This window comes from Cnephaeus nilssonii, assembly GCF_951640355.1.
Source record: "Cnephaeus nilssonii genome assembly, chromosome: 18".
Taxonomy (NCBI): Eukaryota; Metazoa; Chordata; class Mammalia; order Chiroptera; family Vespertilionidae; genus Cnephaeus; species Cnephaeus nilssonii.
Window position 1 is genome coordinate 13,598,438 of NC_137089.1, and position 20,396 is coordinate 13,618,833.

The 20,396-nt window shown below is 43.5% G+C and overlaps 1 protein-coding gene across 3 annotated transcripts in view; it reads left to right on the forward strand.

Annotated features, from left to right (window-relative positions):
• GRHL2 (grainyhead like transcription factor 2) overlaps positions 1–20,396 on the forward strand; it is a 127,568-nt gene that overhangs the window by 42,817 nt on the left and 64,355 nt on the right. For all 3 annotated transcript variants that reach the window (XM_079796123.1, XM_079796124.1, XM_079796125.1), the window contains exons 3-7: positions 5,348–5,415; positions 10,653–11,046; positions 14,679–14,734; positions 16,534–16,690; positions 19,056–19,167. In XM_079796123.1, the coding sequence (XP_079652249.1) occupies positions 5,348–5,415; positions 10,653–11,046; positions 14,679–14,734; positions 16,534–16,690; positions 19,056–19,167 (787 nt within the window). The remainder of the gene's footprint in view (positions 1–5,347; positions 5,416–10,652; positions 11,047–14,678; positions 14,735–16,533; positions 16,691–19,055; positions 19,168–20,396) is intronic.

Below are 20,396 nucleotides of genomic sequence, written 5' to 3' on the forward strand. Positions count from 1 at the left end.
TTATACGGAGATAAGCCCTACTGGATTAGGGCTTAATACATCACTTAACCTTAATTACCTCCTTGAAGTCCCTATTTCCAAATATAGTCACGTTTGGGTTTAGGGCATTCAACTTAAGAACTTTGGGAATTCCCAATTCAGTGTTCACCATAAAAAAATTCCTTTTTGGACTTGTAGGCAAGATGGCGGTACATGTGGTACTTGCCTCCTCCCACAACCACATCAAAATTACAACTATACTACACAACAGCCATCATTCAGAACTGCCTGAAATCTGGCTGAATAGAAGTCTGACAACTAAGGAATTAAAGAAGAAGCCACATTAAGACTGGTAGGAGTGGGGAGACATGGAAAAGGCTGGTCCCACACCCAAATGTGGCAGATAAAAATCAGGAGGGAGCCCTGGCCGGTCCCGTCGGCCCATGCACTGAAGGGTCGCGGGTTCAGTTCCCACTCAAGGGCACGTACCTGGGTTGCAGGTTCTATCTTCTGCCCGGTCAGGGCTCGTGCGGGAGGAAACCAATTGATGTATCTCTCTCACATTGATCATTCTCTCTCTTTCTCCTCCTCCATTCCTCTCTCCTCCCTCCCTCCCTCTACTCTCTCTAAAACACAATGGAAAAAATGTCCTTGGGTGAAGATAAAAAAAAAAGGAAAAAAAAAAAGGGCGGGACATCTCAGCTGCAGAAGCCATATATCAGGCCCCCAGCCCAGGGTTCCAGTGGCAGGAAGAGAAGTCCCCATAACTTATGGCTGTAAAATCCAGAAGGGGTTGAGGTTGAGGGAGACTGCTTCTCAAGTCCCAGGCAGTTCTTCTTAAAGGGCCCCAAATGCACTAACTTAACTCAGACTCACTCCCTCTGAGCTCCTGTGCTGGGGCAGCGGCTTGAAAGGCACCAGAAACATGGAGGAACTGAATTGTTCAGCATAGGCTGAGAGAGCTGGGGGGGTGGCTTTCTCCCATACAGAAGTGCTGGCAGAGGCCACTGTTCCTTTGATGAGCCCTTCCTCCACACACAGCCATCAGCCGGGCACCATATCTGACACTCCATCAACCTGGCTATCGCTGTTTGCCCCGCCCTGGTGATTCACTGAGTCCCTGCCCCACCCAACTTTCAGGCTCACCCAAGCTGTTTCCAGTGGCTCATGCTTCACATTTTCCTAAAATCTCTCAAACAAGTAGCATCTGGCCTCAGCGTGCCCCCTCTTGCTAAGTGGCTCAGTCCTGCACTAGCAGCAGCTGGCTTTGGTTTGCAGCTTTGCCTCACCTGGGCACCTCCAAGCCCACCACAAATAGCAGCTATCTGCAGATCACTTTGTAGCTCATGCCATGTGGCTCTGGGCAGAACACAGGTGGCAGTTGACCCTGGCCTGCACCTCAGGGGAGGCCCAGAGCCAGCGTACGCAGTGGACAGCTTGAGACCACGTCAAAGTATTGCCACCCAACAACCTCCACATGTGACACACTCAAGGGCAGGACTCCTCAAGCATCGGAGCCCTGCTGAATAAATCCTGCTCTGTGGGGTGGTCCCCTCCACAGGTGATGATCCACTGTGGTCGGAGATCAGTGGCCAGTGGTTGGTGGTCACAGCCAGTCCTTACAGCTGATCAGCCTGGGAGTAAATCTCTCCCATTGATGTGCCAGCAATAACCAAGGCTCAACTACATGAGGAAGATATACACAGCCCACATGGGCACACTTCAAGTGCCCAGCTTGGGTGATCAGGGAGGCTGTGCCACTGGACTCAAAACACCTGCTACACTAGGCCAGTCTACCAAGCCTGGGAGACATAGCAGCTCTGCTTAATATATAGAAGCAACACAGGGAGACTGCCAAAGTGAGGAGACAAGGAAACATGTCCCAAATGAAAGAACAGAACAAAACTCCAGAAAAAGAACTAAACAAAATGGAGACAAGCAATCTACTTACTAGATGCAGAGTTCAAAACACTGGTTATAAGGATGCTCAATAAACTAAGTGAAAACCTCCTCAACAGCATAAAAAAGGACCAGTCAGAAATGAAGGATACACTAACTGAAGTGAAGAATAATTTACAGGGAATCAGCAGTAGAGTAGATGAAGCTAAGAATCAAATTAGTAATTTGGAATATAAGTAAGGAAAAAACATCCAATCAGAACAGCAAAAAGGAAAAGGAATACAAAAATGAAAATAGTAGAAGGAGCATCTGGGGCAACTACAAACATACCAACATTTGCATCATGGGGATGCTGGAAGGAGAAGACAGAACATATTTGAAAAAATGACAGAAAACTTCTCTAACCTGGTGAAGAAGTAGTCATACAAGTCCAGGAAGTACAAAAGTTCCCAAACAAGATGAACACAAAGAGGCCCATACCTAGACACGATCATAATTAAAATGTAAAAAGTTAAAGACAAAGGGAGAATCTTAAAAGCAGTAAAAGAAAAGCAGTCAGTTACTTACTACTAAGGAGCTCCCATAAGAACTTCAACTGATTTCTCAACAGAAACTTTGCAGGCCAGAAGGGATTGATAAGAAATATTCAAAGAGATGAAAAGCAAGGACCTACAACCAAGATTACTCTACCCAGCAAAGCTATTATTTAGAATCAAAGGACAGATAAAGAACTTCCCAGACAAGAATAAGCTAAAGGAATTTGTCACCACCAAACCAATATTACATGAAATGTTAAAGGGTCTTCTTTAAGAAGAATAAGAAAATAGGGCTGTTGGAGGCTGAACCAGGAAGCAGGCATTCAGAGGGAAGTATATGGATTTGAGTCCAATGGGATTTATTGTAAGGTCTTTATTTTTTTTAAGTTTTTAAAAATATATTTTTACTTATTTCAGAGAGGAAAGGAGAAGGGGAGAGAGATAGAAACATCAATGATGGGAGAGAATCATTGATTGGCTGCCTCCTGCACATCCCCTAGTGGGGATTGAGCCTGCAACTAGGGCATATGCCCTGACTGGGAATCGATCCCTGACCTCCGGATTCATAGGTCGAGCTCAACCCTTGAGCCACTCCAGCTGGGCTCGTAATGTCTTTAATGCTTGTTTATATTATAGCAGGTATCAGAATTTCATTGTTGAGGCTGAATAATATTCCATTGTATGTATATACCACATTTTGTTTATCCATTCATCTGTACATGGACATTGAGGTTGTTTTCACCTTTTGGCTATTGTGAGTAATGCTGCTATGAACATGGTTGTGCTGAGCATTGAATTTTTATGTTTATATATTATCTTCAGTAGATGATAGGAACAATATTTTATTATGTCATTTCTATCCAGCATTTAGCAATGCCAAGAATGTTGTATGTAGACTCTCAACATTGACATGTTAATGAAGGACTTATAGTTGATTTATTTTATTTTTATTTAAGAAACTAGGCGCCCAGTGCACAAATTTGTGCACCTTGAAAGGAACTGTGGGCTGCGAGGCTGTGCGGGGGGGGGGGGGGGGGGACAGGAGTGGGTCTCGGCCCATCCTCTGGGCCCCCGCCTAGCCCCTCCCGCCACGGCTCCCGGTACCCTGTCTGATGGCAGCCCCGCTCCCACCTCCACTCGCATGCACTGACAGTGCTGGCTCCGCTCGCACCCACTGTTGGCGCTGGCCCCAATCGCTTAGCACCATCAGCGGGTGAGAGTGGCGGCTACCGGCCCAGATCACCCCTTAGGAGCACGGGGAGGTGGAGAAACCCTCAGGGGTGATCGGGGCCAGCAGCCACCGCTCACACCCGCTGATGGCACTGAGCAATGGGGGCCAGCGCCGGGCGCCGGCAGCAGGTGCAATTGCTGGGCCAGACTGCGGTGCACGGGAGCAAAGAATTTTCAGTAATCACCAGAGGCTCGCCCAATGACAGTGACTGGCGCCCCACCTTGGTCTGGTGCCCCCACTCACCTGCTCCACCATCCCATCACGGCCGATGCCCGCCATGTTCCATGCATGCCCCCTAGTGGTCAGCGCATGTCATAGCGACTGGTTGTTTGGTCTATTTGCATATTAGCCTTTTATTATATAGTATACTTGTACCATACAATCTAAATGCTTCTAAAAAATTAACTCATCTAATTTTACTGAAAACTGTGAGGTCTAAAACTACCATTAACCCTTTGCACTCGCTTGCACTTGCTTGCTTTTTTCTCGATTCCTTTATTCTAAAGCTAACCGTGTTGAGTCACACTCGACATCAAGTGCAAAAGGTTAAGCCTGTTTTATAGATAAGGAAAGTGAGGCAGAGTTTAGTTAGTCGTAGAGCTGGAGATTTGAACCCAGACAGTCCAGTCTAGGTCTTGACTCTTAGCCACCCTGCTCTTAGCCATGCCTTCCTCTGGAGTGTGTCCCATTCCAGTTTTTTCTCCTTAATCCAGTTGACTGGGCTTGCATATGATCCAGGTGAGTAGAAATCGTAAGAATTGCTAGGGCAATTCAGAAGAGAAACACTTCTTATAAATGCTCTTTTATGTCAAAATAGTGAAGACTGCATTTTAGATGCAGAGGAGTTTGGCTAAAAGGAAGATCTAGAAAGAACAAAATAAAACACCCCTTTTCCCAAAAAATTATCCAACCAACCAACCAAACCCAAACCTGCTATTTCCATGTTTGAAAACTATGGCAGAGATATGCAAACAATCTGAGCTGCAGTAGGGGGATTAGATGGTGATCAGAAACTGCTGGTGGGGTGTGCCTTCTCACAAGTGGTACTTTTTCAATAATGTTTCAGGCAGTATATCAGCATTGTGCTTGTGTAGACAATAAAAGTGTGTTAGAAGAAAAAACTGTGGAAGCAAGGCCCTGAACTATGTAGAGAGGGTGGTAAAGGGTGGTCCAGGTATACCAGACACTGCTCCCTCACTGGACAGTGCAGCCCCTGCCCAGTTTGCTCCCCTTCATCTCAGCACCTGCAGCCCCTCACCAGAGTAGAGGGTCAGTGCCTGCTCCTTAACAGGATGCTTGTTGTAACTCCAAGAGGTTTTCTGTCTGCTCTAGGGCACAGATGTCCAGATCCATCCTTCATTTATTGTACTCCTTTCCCCCATCCACTCCCAAGGTGGGGAGGGCTGAGGAGTGGCTCAGGTTCAGGACAGTTGTCCGTGTCAGCCGTGCGCACAGCGGAATCATGATTGTGTGGCCCTCCATTTAGCATCACCCCTTTGTGTCTGGTCCACTGTCATTGCACCTACTCAGCCTTTAACCAGCTCCTGGCTATAGCAAATCTGCCGCCTTCCTCTGGAGTGTGTCCCATTTCAGTTTTTTTTTTTTTTTTTTTTTTTTTTTTTTGCTTCTGTTGGTGTCTAGCTCTGCACATGGTCACAGTTGCATCTATGTAAGTCTCACTGATGGTTTCTGATGTTTCCAGGTTCCTCGAGACAAGAGGCTGCTGTCTGTGAGCAAAGCAAGTGACAACCAAGAAGATCAGGACAAAAGGTACCGTGTCATTTAAAGGAATATGCCCGGCTTCCAAAAAACTCTTGTTCGATGTTTTTATTTGTTTTTTTCAAACAGTACTAAACTATAGGAGATAGGGTCATAGCCTCCTCTAACTGTCTTTTGGAGTCTGGGCCAAAACCCAGTCTCTCAGTAGAGAGAGAAAATTGCATTTTTTGATTGTGCATCAAAAGAGTCACCAGCAGGCTCTTGATATACATCCCCCCTTCCGAGGAGGCTGAAAATCCCCATGGTTAGAGGTGATCTGCTGGCAAGATAGCCCACCACTGAGGTGAGTTTTCTGCCACTCCCACGGCTGTATAACTGTGATCAGGCTCTTGATGGATCAGGCACTTGGAGCTTGCTTTTGATGAGGTAGAGGAAGAGGCTCTGGGTAGCAGTGGACACTGTCAGGGAGGAGGCATGGGACAGATGTCAGGGAGATCACTACATAATACTCCTTTCCTGCAATCTTGAAATAAGAACCAATTGGAAAACAGGATACAGTCCTACAGATTGAAATTAAAAAGAAAAAAAAGTTTTATTTCCGAGGAAGCAATTGGGGAATGTGGTTTTGAATCCGCAGTTTTTGTATCGTTTCATTCCTGCCTTAGGTACGCTTGTTCATCTGGTCCCAGGCAGGACTTCAGGCCTCCCTGGGTTTTGGCCCAGACCCCTAACGGCCTCTGCCTTGGCCCCCACCACCATGGCTTTGTCCAGAAGAAAGCCGGACGGCCGGAAGGTGGCCGGTCGACCCGGTCTAATTAGCATATTACCCTTTTAGTAGTATAGATAGATTATATAGGATAGGATTGCTTAAATGGGGGGAGGGGGAAGCCTTTTTCATCAGGAGGAGATGCTCTTGGCAGACAGAAATACATAATCCCCATATCTGGACTGATAGCCAGCCATATGCACTATACTTGCCAAACCGGTCATTAAGAAATTGAACCACTTTCTTACACCTTACACCAAACTGCTGTTGCCCTTAAAACCCCTCCTCAGCCCCCACCTTAGGTTCTGCCTTTGTAGTTCACCCAGATTAGGTTCTGACTGGTCGGTTTCTATGCCAGTCAGCGTCAAAAGCTCCGCCTCCTAGGCAGCCATTGACTTCTCCCACTTCACCCAGTTTTGGTTTTGATTGGTCAGTTTCTATGCCAGTCAGCGACTCTGGGCCTATCAATGGGCCTGATCAGAGAGGTGGGGCTGATCAGCAGCCCCAGTGGAGCCTGAGAGAAAGAGAGGCGCAGGTGCTGGCCAGGCCCCGAGAGAAAGGGCTTATCAACAGCTGCCACAGAGGCTATGGATCAGACCCTGCTTCTCTCTCCAGGCCTCTCTTCAAGACTGATCCGCAGCCCCCTCGGCAGTCAGTGCTGGGTTGTGGCGCCCGCAGCAGCGGGCAGTCAGTGCCTGGTCGCCACGGCAACCCAGCACTGACTTTCCGTCGGTCGAGCCTTCGGTCATTTTGGATGTTACAGACCCTGGGTTTTTATATATTAGGACTAGCAGTTGGGGCCACCCCACCAACTAGCAGCCCTAAGCTGTGCATCATCTCCAAAGTGTATCCCAGCAGATGATTATGACTAACTGCATCTGATTTGCAGGTCCACAGGGACCTGCTGGTGCCCCACACTGCCATGGGCCCTGGGTCCCAGTTGGCAGTAGTGATGACAGGGAGAAGGAAGCTGCCACTCTTCAGGTCCTGTAACTTTTCCTCCATCTAGCCATTATTTATTAAGCTAAGACTCTGCTGTCTGCAAGGTCCTGTATCAGCAATCATAGAGGGATCGGGAGAAAATGAGTCTCAGATGTGTACTCTGTCTACATCATAGTAGACAAAAGAACCATGTTTAATTAAAGTATCTTTTAGAACACCTTTAAAGTGACAGGTGCTCATTGTATTTTAATGGTTATTTTTGTGATTTTAATGGAACACCTTTAAGAAAGCTGGCAGTGAGGGATACACAAAACCACCTTGTATAGACTAATTATGACTTAGTAGACTCTTGCTGAATGTGATTTGGAAGGATATCATTTGATCTGCAGTGCATTCATGAATTAAGGTGCCATGTGCTAACATGATATCATTACCACTGTATACAGAAGTTGCTTCTTTGGAAAATAGACTTTCAATGACATAATCCAAAAAGTTTTAAAAAAGTATATTGTGAACCGTGTCCAGCACGGCCAGGGGTGAACCTGAGGAGGGGCGGTGAAGGATTAAAGAAGACAGACAAGAGAATACAGTTGGGGCTAGGTAGGATCACTGTGCCTGGATGAGGAAACAGTGACACAGCCTGTAAACTGAAGCTTTATTATTTTATAGTCAGATCACACAAAGCAAAACAAGGGGCGTGGTCAACATGTTTACAATGTTCTTGTGAGTTTCAAATCTATTTTGTTACTCAAGCCTTGTTTTGGCAGCACTTGCTACACCTCCCACAGCCCATTAGCTACCTAGGAACAAGGGAGGACTATAAGGCCAAGCATAATTGTGCTGGGACTTGTATGAGGCTCTGCCACAGGTCAGTCCGAGGCTTGACCCTATAGCCACTTCCTACAATATTGAATGCACCTTTCTTAGCATTGCATTTTTCTCCTTTTATAATATTTGGTTCAATTTTAAATTATATTGCAGGTGAGTCAGTATCTCACAATAATTCTTACTTTGTTTTAATCATCCATTTTTTGGATGTCTTTCTGAAGTTCTCCTGCATCAGCTTTGAAAGCCAAAGCTGTTCTACAGGGGCATAGTTACACGTTATAGGATGCTGCTGAGCCTGTTATTTCCTCATCATATAATAATGACTCAGCTAGAGTTGTACAACTATAAATCTAGTTTGTGTTTAGAATTCAGTCATTTTATAGGAATTAAAGAATTAACAAATGTGGACTAAAATGAACTCTTTTAACTATACAGGAGTTGGTTAACTTGTAATATTTCGGCAAAGCCATTAAGGCTATACTAGTTCAAAACCCAAAGGAGTGGAAACTGGGTAATTGCTTTGGTAGCTAATAAATGTAGACCAACACTTCTCCACTCAACTTGCAGGACATTACCCACTAGTATTAATAGCTAATCCTCCACAAAAGGGTCTGGAGTAAAACGAGTTTCAGAAATTCTGGGTTACAATTAAACAGGTGAAGGAACGCCTGGGGGGCCTTTACCGTGTTCATGGTGTTTGTGACCCACCAGGGTGGTCTTGTTATGGCAAAGATTTTTTTGTTTTGTTTTAATGCTGATTTTATCGTGGACTCCTTTCTTTGAGGAACATCTATTAACATTCCATGCAAATGTTCTAAATAATGGGGTTTAGGAAATGCTGATATAAATGGGTGGTCTGGGTTTTGGCATCCTCCGGCTAACTGGATTCAGATTAAACATAATTTCTTAATTTTCACTGTGTCCTATATACAGATTCACCGCTTGATTTGGCCACGAAAGCAGGTTATTACTTAAAGCCAGAATGTTTGTAGACTTACGATTTTATTCTCTAAAGGGTTATTTTCTAGAATGGTTTGTACAGATCTGTGACAGACTCAGAGAAGTGTAGCTATTTTCTGTTGGCTGTGTTCATGTGGAGCCATTCTTTCCTCCAGCTTCACTTTGAAGTTTTATCTGAAAAAATCAAAGCTGAAATACCAAGTCCTGCTTGAGAGTTAGGCAAGCTCAGAAGCTAATGGACTTCCTTTATAGAGAGGAGCCAAGAGAGCTCTATTCTTGGAAGAACCAATTTTATTAGCATATTTCTCTCTGTGAGAGATGCCGGTAAGCCCTACAAGGGACATGCTAGTTTAAATAAAGCAGACATCGGGGACCGGGCTCCATACAAGACAGGTATTTTCTCTGTTTATCCATCAGAGTAATCAATAAATAAGTGAGAGGTGGCCTCAGAATTTACTGACCACAGAGACTTTGCTAGTAAAATCATTTTGTTATCAATAATAATCTTCCATTAACGAGTCTCTCTCTGCTTCTGCTCTCTCCCAGAATTCTTTCGTATAAATGAAAATATTTCATTCTAGCCTGGCAAGAATTAATTTTCTAAATCCTCCTTTCTCTTTGTACCAGCCAGGAGGTCTGAGATCTGAGAGATCTTCTTTTACAGTGACACCACTTCCTTAAGCCCCGAATGTAATTCAGTGCTAAGGCTATGAGTGAGCTCATGTTATTCCTTCATTTAGTGAAAATATTTAAATGATAAATTCTCACTTCTTACTTTTCCTACAATTTCTAAATTTTAGTGTAGCCCACAGGAAAGTGAAAAATATCCTTCTCACCCTCCCTCAAATGACCATGTCAGTTCTCCTGCCTTTTTTAAATAAAAATATTTTAAAATGTTTTCTTTTGAAAGTTTTCAAACATCTACAGAAGTAAAGAGGACCATGTAGTGACCCCCAGATGCCCATCTGATCCACTTGATTCAGCAGTGACAACGTTTGTTACACTTGCTTAATCTCTACCTCTTCTCTTCCCCTCCTTTTCCTTTTTCAGTGGCAATAGAATTTAAAATAAGTCATGTCATTTTACCTTAACTCCTTCTGGTTTGTATATCTAAAAAAAACCCAGGACACTTTATTACATCATCTCAAAATCCTTACCACACCTAACTAAATTAACATATTTCCTTAATATCACCTAACGCCCAGTCCATATTCAATTGCCTCAAAAATCCTGTTGCTTCATAAATGCCTCTTTGGTTTGTTCAGATCGGGATCCACACAAGATCTTCTCACCATAGTTGATTGTTACGTCTTTTAAATTTCTTCTAGTCTAGAATAAGCCCCCCATCTTTCTTCCTTTTTCATGCCTCTGACTTACTGAAGAAGCCAGGTCAGTAGGACGTGCAATGCGGCATTCTGGTTTGTCTGATCGCTCCTTTAGGAGGTTGTCTAAGTCTTTCTTCCAGCTCCTGTGCTTCCTGAGAGCTGGAGGTTAGATGTAAAGGCTTGCTTAGAATTAAGGTCAACTTCTTCTTCTTCTTCTTCTTCTTTTTTTAAATAAAGTAATAGCACTTTCTAGGTGGGTCTGATTGCAGGAGGCACCCACGTGTAGTTGTCCTCCTAGGGATGCAGAGATCCTTTGGCTCCCATTGTGAAGTTCACCATCAGCCTTTCCTCCGATTAATATACATTCACACCCGCTGATGATCGCCTGCGTCCGTTATTTTATCACGAGTTGCAAAATGGTGAGCTTCCTAACTCTATCCTATTTTGGGGTGGGTTTCAACACACAGAAACTGTCTTGGCACCAGCGAAGCCCAGAGTAACCTGAGTGGAGGAGAAAACCGAGTACAGGTCCTAAAGACTGTTCCTGTGAACCTGTCCCTAAACCAAGACCCCCTGGAGAATTCCAAACGGGAACAGTACAGCGCCAGCGTGCCCGAGAGCCCTGCCATCATCCCCGTGTCAGGAATCACGGTGGTGAAAGCTGAAGATTTCACACCAGTTTTCATGGCCCCACCCGTGCACTATCCCCGGGGGGACGGGGAGGAGCAGCGTGTGGTTATCTTTGAACAGACTCAGTACGGTGCGCCCTCCATGGCCAGCCACGGCACCTACCTCAAGGATGACCAGCGCAGCACCCCGGACAGCACTTACAGCGAGAGCTTCAAGGACGGAACCTCGGAGGTGAGTCCCCGCTCTTTCATCAGTAGCAAGAACCTGAATCCAGAACCCCCAGCTAACTTTTTTTTTTAAATTTAGAAACAAATTTTATTTAAGATCTGTTGAATTTTTTATTTTTTAAATATGTTTTTATTGATTTTAGAGAGTGAGGAAGGGAGAGGGATAGAGAGAGAGAGACATCGATGAGAGAGAAACACATCCGTCGGCTGTCTTCTGCACACCCCCACTGGGGATCGAGCCATAGCCGCAACCGGGCAACCCAGGAAAGTGTCCCCACTGGGAATCGAACCAGTAACCTCTTGGTTCATGGGTCAACGCTCAACTATTGAGCCAAACCGGCTGGCTGGGCCCCTCAGCTAACTTTTGTTCTCTATTTACTTTTAAAGTGGGATAAATGAATTGAACTGTGAGTTGACGGCTATTTTTAACAATGTGTTTGTATCTTTTATTATGAGCAGGTTTCAATAAACCATTGGTCTAGGTATGTGGAGGAATATTTTTTTGACTCTCAGCTGACAGATTCCTTTGTTTTAGTTTTGATCTTAAAAATTAAATATTTATAAGGGATGAAGAGATTTTTGTGTGGAAACTTTCTATTTTTTAAAGTTTTTACCTTGACCTCTTCTAGTTTGTAACCTTCCCAAAGGGTAGCTAAAGTTGTCTGCCTATTCTTTAAAAAAAAAAGAACAAAAACCAATATAACTTTCTACGATCTTGTCTGATTGAATATTCAAGAAAGAATTTGTATTTTCAATAATCAAGTGTGTGTATGTGTACTTTGTACCTATTCTTCTCCTGTGCCCATAGAATTTACAGAAACAATGATCGCTGCTGGCTTGTTTGTTTTAAAATCACTCCACATGGGAATGTGAAGTACATGCTTTTTCACTAAAGGGCTGCACTGATGTTTTTCTTACGTGGTGTAGAAATATTCCATTAGTCACAGAAGAGTCCATGGATGTTGTCCAATGTCAACGAACCATCCTGCTATTTGGGGGATGTGTTATCAGTTGTGTTTGTGTTGTAGATAAAGAGGCTGGTGAAAGGAAGCTATTGTATTTGGGGTTTTATTTTTAGGTGCATGAGAAAGTAACTTACCAGAAACTATATATGAAGATTATTCCCACTGAATTTGGAATAGTTGGAATATTTTAGCTGCTCTCCAGTCTTGGAAATCAGTGTTTACCTTGCATATTGTATTTCAATCTGCTGTGAATTAAGTGGAATGCTCTATTATGATCTTTAGCTGTGGCATTGCCAACAGGCTATAGATTAGGTGAGCTCAGTAACCTCACCAAGGAAATTTCACTAAGGAAAGTTTGTCTAAAATCTAGTATTCTTTTAGGAATATTATTAAAATGTCTAAGACCCTTGTTGAATGAGCAGATTTCATTCTCTATTAGACACTGATTCATTTGTGTGTGTGTGTGTGTGTGTGTGTGTGTGTGTGTGCGTGTGTAGTGGTGTCAGGAAGGGAGTAGTTTGACCTAAATAATTAAGAAATATATAGATGCACTATATCAAATCACAGTAAGGTATGGTAACGTTGGCTGTCTGCTTGCCTTTAGGCATCCTACAGATTATATCAAAAGATGTCCAAACAGTTATGAAACGTGGTAACTGTAGCCGGAATGGCCCAAGCATTTTGGTTCTAATTCTTCATACTAAATCATGTAGGGCCATGTGACCCATTACTATGACCATGTCTCATAGAGGATGGTGATATATTCCAAGTGGACTCTACATTTAATTTTTTTAAGTTTGAAAGACAGTATAACAGAATTAAGGGGAAAAATTTAAACTTGAGAACAGTAATTCTGTGTCTAAAACATATCAACTATTTTTTTCATAGTTCTTGTTCATATGCACTGATAGTTATTGGAGTGATTCTTTATTTCAGTCAGCACATAGACAGTCTCTTTGAGTCCGCACAGTTGTAGTATATCACACCTTTTCATATCACCCGGGGGATTAGAATCATAGACGTTAGAAGTCCAATATGTTTTAGTAGGCTAGCCTATCCTCAGGCTGCAGAGCTCTATGGCATTGACAATAAATTTACTCAAGGCCATGTTTACTAATACTGGTTCACTATGTGTTGTTGCAGGTTATTACATATTCCTTCAAAGACTTTGGAAATGCATCCCTTCTATCTCCAAAATACTTCCTTAAGTATCTTTTTCTTCATGCTATCCTCATACTCCAAATATTCCTAATTCTTAACTGTACTAAGTATAAGTACCTTTTCATAAATTCGTCCTGTCCAATAGAACTTTCTGCAATGATGGAAATTGTCTTTTATGCTGTCCCAGATGGTAGCCACTAGTTCCATGTGTCAATATAGTATTTGAAAGGTGGCTGCTTGACTGAGGAACTGAATGTTCAACTTTACTTAATTCTAACCGACTTCAGCACATTTGGCTACTGTAGACTTTCAGGTCCTTCATAACCAGGGCAGGCCTATGTCCTTGACTCCATCCACGAACCACATTTGTACCTATCATTTTGTCTTGAATCCTGGTGGTCCTCTCTCACCCGGATTACTTTCTTTTAATTTCTTCAGTAAACCCAGGTTCTCTTTGGCTTCCAAGGGTCGGAGCAAAGGTCACAGTCTCCATGAACTCTTCTAATATTGCTGGTTTTCCTTTCCTGGCAGTGGCCGTTCTGCGCTTTTCCAGTCAAGACACCTGCCTGAGTAAATGAGTGATTCAACATAGCCTTTCATAGTTAGTCATTTGCTGTACTTTTGTTTCTCTTGTTGTATTGTTGTTTCTTTTGTTGCTTTTCATGTGAATTTACCCATCTCCTCCACCAATTTTTATCTCTCTGAGGACAGGACAATGCCTTGTAGTTTTTCTATATTTCTCCTGGCACCATGAAGATGATAAAGCCTCAAAAATTCCCATTAAGTGCTTTGCTGATTGATTGATTGATTGATTGATTGACTGGTTATAAAAGAAGCTTAAATCTGAATCTTTGATTCTCTGTCATGAACAAATGGCTTCTCAAACAGCTTTCCAGAACAAATTAAGTTAAAAAAAATCGAGGTTCCACTGTATAACGCTTACTGTTCTTATCCTTTATTTGCATATTTAGTCCTTCTAATCACTGTAAGTATGCATTTTACAGATGGAGAAAATAAGGCACTTGCCTCAGTTCACACAGATAGCAGGCAAGAGAGCTAGAACGTGACCCTACACAGTCTCGCTCTAGAAACTATGCTCCAAATCCCTCTTCTATAATGCTTGGATTGCAATGTGTGTAATTACTGTTCCAGTAACTCAGATTCTATGACTTAGAATAAGCATTAGAGGTAATAGACAGTGGAAGATGTTTTATATGTTTGAGGAAACAGTTTCCAGAACCTGCAGACACTCTAAGAACACCTGCAGACCCGTGAATAATACACAAAGCACACATGCTTTTTGTTGAGGGTAGTTCCCACTGCAGGTGATATGTGGGTTCTGTGCACAAAGGGTAGCTCCTTTCACGACAGTTGAAAATGCAATGCCAAAAAATATGATTTTCCTTTCTAAAGTGAGGACAAAACAGTTTGGATACATCTATCACTTTTTAAAATTTGTAATAATGACTCACTTCTTGGTTTTAATTTCTATAACTTGGATATTTTGTAGAAATTTCGAAGTGCTTCAGTCGGGGCTGAGGAATACATGTATGACCAGACATCAAGGTAGGTTACCAGGAGATGCCCCTGGAAACTGATGAACGGATGAGCCTTTAAATGTACCCCCAAGCCCTAGCTGGTTTGGCTCAGTGGATAGAGCGTCGCCCTTCGGATTGAAGGGTCCCAGGTTCGATTCCGGTCAAGGGCACATACTAGTACATGCCCGGGTTGCCGGCTCGATCCCCAGTAGGGGGCGTGCAAGAGGCAGCCAATCAATGATTCTCTCTCATCATTGATGTTTCTATCTCTCTATCTCTCCCTTCCTCTCTGAAATCGATAAAAATATATTAAAAAACAAAACAAAAGAAAGTAAATGTACCCCCAAGTTATACTTTCTAACCTTTAAAAAAATACATTTTTTTTTATTGATTTGAGAGAGGAAGGGAGAAGGATAGAGAGATCCCTGAAATTATATTCAGAACCATTTATGTTCATATGTGCTTTCTTTCTGGGAAGAGGGTTCACACTTTTCTTCTCATTTTTCAAGCAGTCTGTGCCCTAGACAAGTTGCAAGCTACTAGTGTAGGCAGCCCTTAATATCCTGTCCAGGCCGCAAATTTTATGATTCAGTGGCTATATTGGAATTGCTTTCTCTATACAAAATGACAGTGGAATTGATTCTGTCTTGAATGATTTATTTCCCACCTTGGTCTAAGACATATTCTGGAATTTTTTTAGTTTATCAGCTTAAGCCTATGATTTTTATCACGTAAGAGGAATATTATTCTGTCCTTCAAATGGTTTCTCATTATAAAAGTTAAAAAAAATATCAGACATTGCAAAAATGTTCAGCATAGGAAGCAAGAGTTGCCAGTAATCTTGTAAGCCATTTTAAGGGCTAAAAAATTGTTAGACTCAATGAAGAGAATCTGATGATTCAGAAAAATACACAGTTTTTGTTATTGTGTCAGCAGTGTGTGCCGTCCTGTGGTGTAGCAGCAATAAATATTTCTGAATGAGCATGTTTAAAGAGATTATGATTCATACCTGCTGCTCGTTTTAAACAATTGATATTTTCTTCAAAGTTGGGAAACCCAGTGTTTTTGTTAAATCATATTTTTAAAATATTAGGGCAGTCATTTAGAGCAACAATTTGCAACCTTTTTCTGTAATGGGCTCCTAGTAAATATTTTAGATTTGGTGGCTGCGCAGTCACAGCCCATGCAGTGTGAAAGCAGCCCCGGAGAAGCAGCCATCCACATTCACTAAATGAAGGAACGTAGCTGTGTTCCAATAAAACTTTATTTACAAAAACAGTCAGCGAGCCGGATTTGGCCCATGGACCATGGTTTGCACATACCTGTCATGAGTGCTTTTGCAGGCTTAGAACACAAAACACACACACACACACACACACACACACACACACACACACACACAAATACTCCCTGTTATGGAACTAGATGTATGTGAACTGAACAAAAGCATTCACACATTTGGTTTGTGACTAGGATAGAAGTGGCAAGCTCTATAAATCCTTAAACATCAGGCATTGCCTATTGCCAGCTGAGACCCAATAGAGGTTTTCCTAGCACGGCCTCGCGCCTTTGGCCAGGCCCATCACGGACTCCCTCCCCTTCCAAACCATCTGGTGTACCAGCCGCTATTCAGAATGCCGTCTGTGTACATTGTGTTCGCAGCGACCTTTGGTCTGGTCTCGTCTCTTTTGCCATATGCTGTGTTTTGTCTCTGAAACGGAGTCAATACTGGTTAACATTCATACAAAGTGACAATCAATGTGAAATGAAATTGATCAGTAATGTTCGAGTGAGGGACTCTGACCACGGTTTGTTTTCTGTTCACAGCGGCACGTTTCAGTACACCCTGGAGGCCACCAAGTCTCTCCGTCAGAAGCAGGGGGAGGGCCCCATGACCTACCTCAACAAGGGACAGTTCTACGCCATAACGCTCAGTGAGACGGGAGACAACAAATGCTTCCGACACCCCATCAGCAAAGTCAGGGTATGGGCCGTGTGTCTTCAGTAAAATCAGAGGGATCAGAGGAACGCAGTTGCTACCGCAGAGCCTTGTGGGAAGGGTGTGGAAAAAATTCTAAAACAAATAAACTCTAGAACAAATGTCAGAGAGTTGGGGCAAGAGAACTTATTGGCTCGCAGTTTATCATTTTAATCAGTAACCAATAAGCCCCGGGGAAGGGACGTGGTTGGAACACGCTTTCTGAATGTACCCAAGGAATTTTCCCAGCTTCATTCATGGCCTATGTGCTACCTAGCTGCTGCTGTTGTTTTCAGTCAGTTGATTTTAATTTTTCAAGTGAGTAGCTGTAAGTCAGAACATATTTCTGCATATTTTGCTGCTGCTTTCTTTTCTGTAGAGGAGAAGGCAGTTCATCTGTGTCCCCAGACCCTTTGCAACTTTGGTTAAAAGCCCTCGCGGCCCAGTGCTTACTCAGGAGCCAAGGGGCGAGGCATGCTAGGATCCCTCCCCAGAGTGACGTGGAGGAATTTTCACGTTCATGAGTTTTCGTCCGATGTGTGGGAAATGAAAGTGCCCTGGAGGCCTGCCCAGCTTCTGGCACTCTCGCTACTGCCAAGAAGGAAGGGAACCGTAATCCCTCTCTACTGGAAAGGAAAAGTGTAGCAGAGCTCTGAAAAGAGGATGAAGGACTGTCCTGCCCTGTTGTAAAATGATTTGTGCTACCAGTGTGTAAAATGCTACAAAGGAGAAAGTGTTCAGGAATATAACAAATCAATGAAACATTCTTGTGGAGTGGTGGGGAAATGTCTAAGAAGTATGTTGGACATGGAGTGAGAAGGGAGAGTCCTATCCCTGATACTGTAATTAGGGGTTCTTTGGGCTTGTTTATTTGTTTTTGGTACCTTCTTCATTGTCTAAATGACAGTGAATTAACACATACAGTATGTAGCTTAATGAGGTTGTTTATAATTGAGAACCGAACGGAGTTTTTGGATTATGAGTTGCTCAAGCTCGTTTTCAAAACACATCACACATTCTTTTGAAATAAAAAAACATAGTTTACCTTGTATCGTTTGGTCTATGAAATATCTGTGACGTACATCTGTACTCATCAATGTGAACTCATCTTTTAGTATTCCTCTCATTACTTTAGCATTTCTCTCATTAATCCGTTATTCCAGCCTCAAGCACTTAATTAGGCTAGAAACAGATATTTCCTCCTTTATAAATGGTGCCAGATTCTATATTTAAAGATAAGAAATTTAAAAAATATGCTTGTTTTTAGTTCAAGAAAAATATTTTTTGGTATTCCTACTTACCTCACAAAATATTAAATTTGCTAGTAATTGGTTTATCTGGTTGTTTATGACTCAGGTTAAAGATGATGTAGGATTTTTAAAAAAAAATATATTTTATTGCTTTTTTACAGAGAGGAAGGGAGAGGGATAGAGAGCTAAAAACATCGATGAGAGAGAAACATCAACCAGCTGCCTCCTGCACACCCCCTACTGGGGATGTGCTCGCAACCAAGGTACATGCCCTTGACTGGATTCGAACCTGGGACCCTTGAGTGCGCAGGCCTACGCTCTATCCACTGAGCCAAACCGGTTTCGGTGATGTAGGATTTTTTTTTTTCTATGTGCTCTTCTCATTTCCAATCTTTTTTTAAACATATTTTTTTAAATTGATTTTAGTGAGGAAAATAGAGAGAGAGAGAGATAGAAACATCAATGATGAGAGAGAATTATTGATTGGCTGCCTCCTACACGTCACACACTGGGGACCGAGCCTGCAACCTGGGCATGAACCCTTAGAGGAATCAAACCATGACCTCCTGGTTCATAGGTTGATGCTCAACCACTAAGTCACGCTGGCCGAGCTCCAATCATTTTTTTAAGTAGGCTCATTTTGTTTATTTTTAACCTTTTGCACTCGGATGTCGAGTGTGACTCGACACGGTTAGCATCGGTAGCAGCTCGAGAAAAAGCAAGCGAGTGCAAAGGGTTAAATATATTTTTATTGATTTCAGAGAGGAAGGGAAAGGGACAGAGAGATAGAAACATCAATGATAAGAGAGAATCATTGATTGGTTGCCTCCTGCACACCCCCTACTGTGGATTGAGCCTGCAACCCAGGCATGTGCCCTTGACCAGAATCGGACCCGGGATCCTTCATTCCGCAGGCCGATGCTCTATCCACTGAGCCAAACCAGCTAGGGCAGTAGGCTTATTTTAAAACAAAACCATGTAACTGAGCCTGTCTGGGCTTTTGTAAAGCAAGAAAAGCAGCATTACAGAAATGCACCTCTGGTAGGAGTTTCTGAATGGAGACCGTGTGAGCAACCGAGGCCCAGAACAAAAAGTAACTTCCATTATCCTTGCCTCCGCAGAGCGTGGTGATGGTGGTCTTCAGTGAAGACAAAAACCGAGACGAGCAGCTGAAGTACTGGAAGTACTGGCACTCTCGGCAGCACACGGCGAAGCAGAGGGTCCTCGACATCGGTGAGTTGACCTCGGCCTCCCGGCGTGGTCTTTGGTGAACTGACAAGTTGTCATGAGGCACAGGCGGTTCCCAGCACAGAAGTCTCAGCCAGGGCCCACATAGCTCTCGTGATGTGCCAGGCACCAGACTGGGCACTTCCCCTTTGCGACTACATTTAGTGCCAATCAGGCTGAGAAATCGAAATTGGGCTGAGTGCAAAGCACTTTTATTGTATGAAAGGCAACTGTGTCCCATCAATAATAGTAATATATTTAGATTTGCAAGAACTGTGTCCATTTCTAAGCAGGTCATGTGAGCTCTGATCCCTCTGTGAGGTGAATGACCAGGCTCGGTGGGCTTCAAGGTACATGCCTGGATAGGGAGTTCTAGTTCTCCAATTCTCCATCCCGTGTTCCTTCACTCTAACACACGTCTTGTGCCAATAGTACTGCGTGGTCAGGCAATGAGACCTTTGAGAGACCTTCCCTGGCATTAAGAAGTACTGAATCTGCCCAGTACATTTTCTGGAGTCCGTATACTCCTAAGCACAATGTCTGTTCCCTAGAGACCTGTGGTCTCTCGCCGAGACTCAGGGTCCAGGCAGGGGAGCAGAGCCCATGCCAAGGGGAGCCGTGGAGGGGATTCGTTGCAAAGGTTGGAAGAGCTGGAGGCACCCGGAGGCCATCTAGACATGAGCAGCTGCAGGAATCTGCTGCTCTAACTGCAGGGCTGGAGGATCAAAAGGAGGAGGAGGTGGTGGGTGTCGGAGGTGCCGCCCAGAAAGAGCTGGAACTATGGTGGGGGCTGCCTCAGCAGGAGCCGTGGCCGCAGAGGGACCTGCTTTCCAAAAGGAGGTAGAACCCCAGGGGAGTTTCTGCAGAGACTCCTCTCAATGCCAAGAGCAGGGAGGCGAAGGAGTGCCCGGGTGCTCCTGCCTCCGAATCTCCCACGAGTGCTTCCCAACAAATGCAGTTTCCGGAATCAACCTCTGAGACCCAGAGCAAAGCAGGGAAGTCAGCATTGGATCTTACAGTTTCTAGAAATTACTCAAAAACACAGGCAGTAATACATGTGTCTCTAAGTAATGTGTAGCATGTTCCATGCGGTTTCCACAGCAGTAAGTAATTTCTCATGCATAGGCTTCATTACTCCGTCCTGCAGACCAAGAGGCTGCAGTCCCAGTGAGTGCAGAGAAAGTGGAGGTTTTCGTCGTGCTGAGTGTCAGAAAGTATTCCTGAGCAATTACATT